At 39.0% G+C, this 7,500-nt stretch overlaps 1 protein-coding gene across 3 annotated transcripts in view; it reads right to left on the reverse strand.

Moving 5' to 3' along the window:
* LOC138047017 (synaptic vesicle 2-related protein-like) overlaps positions 1-5,794 on the reverse strand; it is a 33,445-nt gene extending 27,651 nt beyond the window's left edge. The window contains exons 1-2 of one of the 3 annotated variants that reach the window (XM_068893681.1): positions 5,423-5,557; positions 1,881-2,001 (exon numbers count right to left, since the gene is read on the reverse strand). Coding sequence is in view for 2 of the 3 variants with exons in the window: in XM_068893680.1 (XP_068749781.1) it covers positions 5,423-5,522 (100 nt within the window). In the remaining variant the exon portion in view is untranslated. Of the gene's footprint in view, positions 1-1,880; positions 2,002-5,422 lie in introns of all 3 variants that reach the window. The other 2 variants (XM_068893680.1, XM_068893679.1) reach the window with 2 other exon arrangements.
* Between the last annotated feature and the right edge of the window lie 1,706 nt (positions 5,795-7,500).

Genomic DNA, 7,500 nt, shown 5'->3' on the forward strand with positions numbered 1-7,500 from the left:
TGCTGGGTGAAATCGAGTTTAACGGATAACATCTTCAGATAAACCATTCTGCTGACTACACAACTACTGGTTGCTAAACTGAATTCTGTTTAAAAAAGGGTACTATTTAAGTCCAGTCCCTGTGCAAAGTGCCTTTTAATCATTTTGCAAATGCTATCTGGAATCACCTTGAGGGCAGAGGAATTGTAAGAGTTTCTGGACAGGGATTAAGACCTGTTACCAGAGGAACAAAAAGGCTATAGAAAGGGCTCACCAGGTACCAACAACCACCTAATATGTATTGACAAAAGTGTACTGTACTTTGAGAAAGTCATAAGTGCAAAAAGAACTTGACCATGGGCTGGATAGATTATGAAAAAGCCTTTGATATGATCCTGCACCCTTGGATCCTAGAGTATTTGGGGGACATTTGGAGTGGTGGACAACATAAAGACCCTGCTGGCAAGTAGATGTGGCACTGAACACTGGCAACAGTATTAACACAAGGTTGCAAATACAGCTGCCTCATATTGCCCCAGGGGTTTGCAGCGTTCGGGCGAGAAAGAACATTGAAATATTGGAAAATCTTCAAAAAAGGACATAATTCTTTCTTGAATACAGTGTCAGACACTTTCCAATCATTGCTGTGGCAAATCCTTTCTACTTGCCGCCACAATGACTGTTGTGATGCTTCTGTGATATTGCATAAATTACAAAGACTGGATCCTGTACAGAGTATTCTCTATTTTCACATTCCCCATATAATACACTTTGTTTGCCCCCCAAATTTTGCATTTAAACCATTGTTTTCAAATGCTCTTAGGAATATGCAGTGCCCCTAAGAGCTTTAATTTTAAAACAATAGTTTATGCAAGTAGGAAAGATTTGCTGCCCGAGCTGGCCAAATTGTCCTTAAAGACTCGAAGGATTAATTTTGACAAGTGACACGATCATTGAGAAACTAGGATGGAAGCCACTCTCAAAAAAGAAGAGAAAAGCACACTAAGGAACTGGTAAATAACTGACTTAAGGGCCTTGCTCCTGACTTTAATACCAAGCATTGCAACATTCATTCTTATAACACTAGATCCAGAGGAAACCTTTTTGTTGACAAAATCAACTTAGAAATTTCAAAACATGGATTTTATTATAAAGGTGCAATGATTTTTAATTGTAATTGTTAGTGCATAATAATATCTCTTATTTTTATTTTCTATTAGATATTCTTGTATTATTTACAGTAACTGTTATTATTAGTTTCACAGGGCCCATATTGATACCAGTTGTATAACTGAAATTGTTAATACCCTGTGTAATTATTATTATTATTATTATTATTATTATTATTATTATTATTATTATTATTATTATTATTATTATTATTATTATTACTATAATTACTATTGTTATTATCATGGGGATTTCAAAAAATTTAATAAAGAATGGAATTTTGGTCGCTCCAGCACAGACATCTCTCGCATGAACACTTTATGTGGCCAGGGGATGTGAGGGAGCTGAGGTGAACGTGAAAAATATAATTTTTCAAGGGGACTCATTGTTATCACTCTTGTTTGTAGTAGCCCTCGCAAATACCCCTTTAACTTATCCTCAGAACTTGTAGGCAGTAGCAGGGTATCAGTTAGTTGATAAGATGAAGATTAACCATTTACTTTTCGTGGAGTACTTGAGGTTGTGTGCCAAAGACAAACCCCACATAGAGTCCGTTATAAAACAGTGTAAGTCTTTAGCCAAGATATTAGAATGCAGTTCGGAAGAGATAAAATGTGCAGTCCTTATCCCAAAAAGAGGCAAGGTGTGACACACTTGGATGAACTAATCAGCTTCCTGATTATAACAAAATCAAGGCACTGAAAGAGGGTGATGGTTACAAATACTTGTACCTTGGAGTCATCGAGCTCATGCAAAAAAACACCCTCCTTGGAACAGCTTGAATCTTAAGAAAGCTCTTGGAATGTTGAAGGACACATCTGAAGGAATGCAGGTTAAACCTACAGAGACAACCTGGAACTCAAGATCAGAGACCAGTGTGTTGATGTTGACAATAATAATTATTTATAGTGATTAAACTATTATAATCATCATCACCATCGTCATCATTGACTGCGTTAGTGGGAAATTTTGACATTTGAAGGGGTTTCTTTTACGGTGAGAGTTTGCCCCATCCATCACTGTTTGTCAGCTAATTATCATAGTGTTAACACTAAGTGTTCCCTCAGACTGAACTAAATGAAAGGTATGCCACAGGAGGCACAATGATAAAGAATGATTTAAAGTTGCTTGGAATGTACTGTAAACAGCACTGAATACAATGAGTGAGGACAATAATCATAGAAACTCTCAAGTGTGAAGATATTAAAAGACAGAAAAAGAGGCAAGGATATGTAAATCTGGGGATCCTTGAAATACGCTAGATAAATTTAAGAAAAAAGAAATGAAACAACAGCTTTTAATAAGGAATAAAAAATTATAAGAAGAGCCTTCAGCTGATCTTTCAAATCAAAACTTATGGAAAAATATAATGATGGCAATTAACACATGGACAGTAGCGTTACTATGGTATGGGGCAAGAGTTTTAAAGTAGATAAAAGAAGAGTAATTGAAAGGACCCGGACAGGAAGAGGTGGCAAACAATTACCATCTACGCTGCAATGATGAACTTTGACAGAATTAACTTGCCAAGAGAAAGAGGTGGACCTGGTCTAGTAAGCTGTGAAGGGTGTATTAATAGTGAAGAACAGTGTTGGATGGGACATGTGGAACAGACAAGGGAGAAGGCTGCTAGAAGTAGTGAAGAAGTCTGGAGTGATAGGTGTGGAAATTCAAAAAAGAAGCAGAAGTAGGAGAAGAGAAAAGTTTTATTATTTTTTTTATTTAAACATATTTATTTAAAGAAGTTTGCCCCAAAAGCATACACTTTGCTCATCTAGGGGGCTCACTTCTAAATTAATTTTACATTAATAAAAAATGTATAAGGGCCAGACAATTACGAAAATGAAAACGCTGAAAAGAGGTCAAAAGTGTTAATCACCTTTCTTGAAACGCTTACTTTCAATAATAAATCTTTGCACTTGAAAAAACAATTCCTTGTTCTTATCTAATGTCAAAAGAGATGAACCATTTAAAAAACTATTCCATAAAGTTGAATCAGAAATATTTGACCACCTTTCAGCAAAAAGAGTTGCAGCACAGGTGAGCAGGTGAGAAGAGAAATAATAGGTAGGAAAATGGGTATAGCAGCGTTTCTCGTGACATCACCCATTGTTATTAATATGCCAACCAGAACCCAATTGGCTATTGAAACAACGACTTCTGCATGTGCTCTAAGGAAAATTTCAGGGAGCCCTTCGCGCTCCCAAGCATTTCAGCTGGGGTGCCCGGCCCTCTAAGTCGGTCGCCCAAAAAACCCCATTTAATTAATAATCTGAGATCAACAATGCAGCAAGATCTTCAACCGTCTCTCTCTCTTAACAAAACATTGCTGCTACTGCTCTGGTGATCGTCCAACTCGCTAGTGCAAGAAAAACCTGCAACCCGTCAAATTTTTCACGCCATACATGAGAAAGATGAGAAAAGTGGCAATGCTGCTGATGTTTTTCAGGTTTAAAAATAAACAAGTAAAGATTGCGGCAGGTTTATGTAATTTTGATAAAGACTGAAGGGTTTAAACAGGTAAACCTTTTTGCTGGTTAGTTAGGTTGAAAAAAGTTTTCAAAACGTGAATCAATGCCCCTTGATTCTGTGAAAACTGCTGTGAAACAATGAAACGTGATGGCAGCCCACATGCTATCTTTTTTTCTTTTTAACAAGTCATCTTGATCTGGACGAAAATCATCGCTACAGCACATATTATGAGTAAATGTTAAGTTGAATGAGCTTTTTGTGGATTTGGTAGAAGCGTCAGTCTGCGTATTTATTTTTAGGACATGCCATGATTTGTCATGACACCAAAGACAACGCGAGAGTGCTATGTTTATAAAACAGCAACAAATAACATGATCTTTCCCTTTTTTCTTTCCTTATGTCATATACAGGGGGAAAACAACCATAACCTAAATATATTTTAGCCAAGCTGGCGCAGCAGCGAAAAATCGTAAAAATATCAAATTTGCATAAACTGCAATCCTGGTTCATACAAAAATAAATTGCACCGCTTCACTGGCCGTGCTTTACCCTAGTCAGAGCAGAAGTAACAATAAATGCCAAACTCCAAGTGCCAAATTTAATTCTATTTTTTGAGAAGGGATTAAAATCTGTGGCGCAACGTCACGGATTATGTTATGCGTGAAATCATGTGGAACGGCCTTTGAACCGATTGTTTCGTATCTGAAAGCTTTCGTAAACTGTAGCGACAAGCATATTGAAATTTTTAGCCTGCTTATCTGCTCAAAATGCAATAAGCCAGAGTGCCTGGTCAGGCGGCCGGGTAATTTTTCTCACTCGCCCGAAGCCAAATGTTGGTCGCCCAGGCAACATTAGAGCACAGCCTTGCTTCTTTTGTTCTGTGGTTAGCAAATTTGAATATCACAAGAAATTATGTGACGTCAATTTTTTGTAAACAAGAAATGTCGCTTTTGACGAAGTCAAATACGTGGGTTGAGAAAATTGGTCTAAAGATAATATCAGAGGTGACTGACCAGATTCAGACAGGTGTCTCGAAAACAAAGACCCTAACACCCCGAAAACTCGAAAGCTCGGAAACGAATATAAGTACCCCAAAACCCTCAATTTGGCTAACCCTAGGCCTAAAGTTGGTTTTTAGGCCTAGGGTTAGCCAAATTGAGGGTTTTGGGGTACTTCATTCGTTTACGAGTTTTCTAGTTTTAGGGGTCTTTAATATGTAGGTGTCTTCGTTTAGAGACACCTGATCTTATAGTATGTAAATTATGGCAAAAGCTTTGTACAGCTCTACACAAGGCTGCTGCCTAAGAAAATTTTAAAGGAGCCCTCAGAGCTAAACGCTGAGAACTTAGGAGCCCAACATACGAAGTGAAAGGTGTTGCTGTGAAAAATTAAGGCGCCCAGACCTATTCTTTGGGAGCCCCAGGCTACCGGGCTCCTGTTAGGCAACAGCCTTGTCTACATCTTAGTAGAGGGTGATTAATTTTGAGGAGACTGAGAGATCTTTTCTTACACCTACAACGCGAACGCTTGTTCGAGAGTGCGCTCGTTCAAACAAATTTCTATGTGTCATCAAGTCATGCAATTAAAAGTGATTACAACAAATTGTACATGGAATATTAAAGAAGAAGCAACTAATCAAGACATAAAAAGACATTAGCTTACAAAGTCGTTACGCTATCTATGCAGCTACTGCAATGAAAGATTCAAAGAATCATTTAAGCATAAACTCAAAACCAAAAACAAATCCTTATATTAATTGAAATAAAATTTCAATTTATTCTTAAGTTTAGTTGCAACCCACCATTGTCCGAGTTGAGTTCCCTGATTGAGTCGTAATTTGTGCGTTGTCGACCAATTTCTGCAGCGTCTTGAAGCTCCAGTTCAACTCCATTGTTTGCCATGCCTTCTCAAGATTTTCTCGTTTGCTTGATCAATAACAATTGCGGCTTTGCGGCCTTCAAAATGAACAGTCTTCCAAGTCACATGCTGTGAAAAAACTAGGCTTAGAACTTGCTAACTGGGAACGCTAAGTACGATTATTGTGGGCCGGGTCTTACGCAATCGCCCCTTAGTCGATTATTGTTCTTTAATTAATTAAGGATGTTCCGTGAATGACATTTTTAGCTGGGGTTTTTCGAAGCCCAAAGCTAAACCGGTGAAAATTAGGAGTCTCCGCATGCGCAGAGAAGCGAGAATTATTTCGCGCGCGCTCACGCGCGTATTTCGCGTACACCATACTTTTCCCTGTAGCTCACTACAAGGCAGGCCGTTTGTAGCAAAATTTAATCTTAGATATATATGTTCAATCCTTTACATAAAGGTTTAATTTCAAGTCATCAAAGGCATTCAATGCAATCCAATCCTTAAATTTTATATGTAATGCAATACCACGAATTAACATTGATTTAATCCACGAAAGATCTTCCTGGGACGAGCGCGGCCATATAGAACAAAAGTAAACAAGTAAACTGTGCAAGGTATAGAACAGGAGATGGCGGCAGAGTGGGAAGAAGAATTTGACATTGAAGTTGAGTTTCCCAAGTTTCTAGGAGAAGTTGTGGATATAACCGATACAATATTTGCGAAATTTGACACAGAAGCTGCAGAAAAGCAGGCCCGAATTCTTGATCAAACAGTTAGCCCGCTAAGGTCGATGAAAGAGTGTTGCAACCTTGACACGAGGGTCAAGGAAAAACTCAATTCCATCGCTAGGGCCTTAGTAGACGTGCTTAATGTGCTTCGTCGCCGGACTATCTCTCCGTCTACTGTGGCTGCAGATTCAGGTACGATAGATAGGGGAAAAGGAAAAAATCCCGGAAGACCATCTCTCAAAATTCCTGTTGAGATGCTAGAAGAACTGCGAGGACTGGGAATTCACTTATAGACAAGGATTGCAGAGATGCTCGGAGTTGCGAGGTGGACAGTTCACAGACGAGTAGCAGAGTATGGTTTACAGGATATGAGGGGCTTTGACGACTTACCTGATGAAAGACTCCACCGGATTATTCAAGATTACACAAACAACCGTGGGAGTGCTTCTGGATGCCACGTAATAGCCGCTTGCCTGAAATCAATTGGGTTACGGATTCAACGTTGAAGAGTCAGAGAAACGTTGGCGAAGCTAGATCCCGAAAATAATGCCTTGAGATGGGGTGCTACCATACAACTCAGGAAGTACCAGGTGCCTTGGCCAAACTCACTTTGGCGCCTTGATGGACATCACTCATTGATTAGGTGGAAGCTGGTATAATTAATGGTTGCATAGACAGATTTTCTAGAAGATTAATCTTCCTATCATGTAGTCCCAATAATAGAGCCGAAACAGTTCTGGGATTGTAAAGGAATGTTGTCCTAAGTAGCGTATGTATATGTTTGAAGAGAATTCAAGTGAGGCCAATGCTACTGTGTGCATATGATGTATTAAGAACCTTGGCTGGTCCACAGCATCAGGAACTTCTTATGCAACGCCCAAGGACAGAGAAAACTCTCTGACCGGCTATTTTGTTGCATCCAGAAGCATTCCCATGGTTGTTTTGAATAATCCGGCCGAGTCTTTCATCAGTTAATTCGTCAAAGCCCCTCATATCTTGTAAACCATACTCTGCTACTCATTTCTCAAAACTTCCAAGCATCTCTGCAATCCTTGTCCAAGTGAATTCCCAGTCCTCGCAGTTTTTCTAGCATCTCAACAGGAATTTTGAGAGACGGTTTTCTGGAATTTTTCCCTTTTTCCCTATCTATCATACCTGAATCCACAGCCACAGTAGATGGAGAGATAGTCCTGCAATGAAGCACATTAATTAAGCACATCTACTAAGGCCCCAGCAATGGAATTGAGTTTTTCCTTATCCCTCATGTCTTAGGTTGCAACACTCTTTC

This window comes from Montipora capricornis, chromosome 4 (assembly GCF_036669925.1).
Source record: "Montipora capricornis isolate CH-2021 chromosome 4, ASM3666992v2, whole genome shotgun sequence".
NCBI lineage: Eukaryota > Metazoa > Cnidaria > Anthozoa > Scleractinia > Acroporidae > Montipora > Montipora capricornis.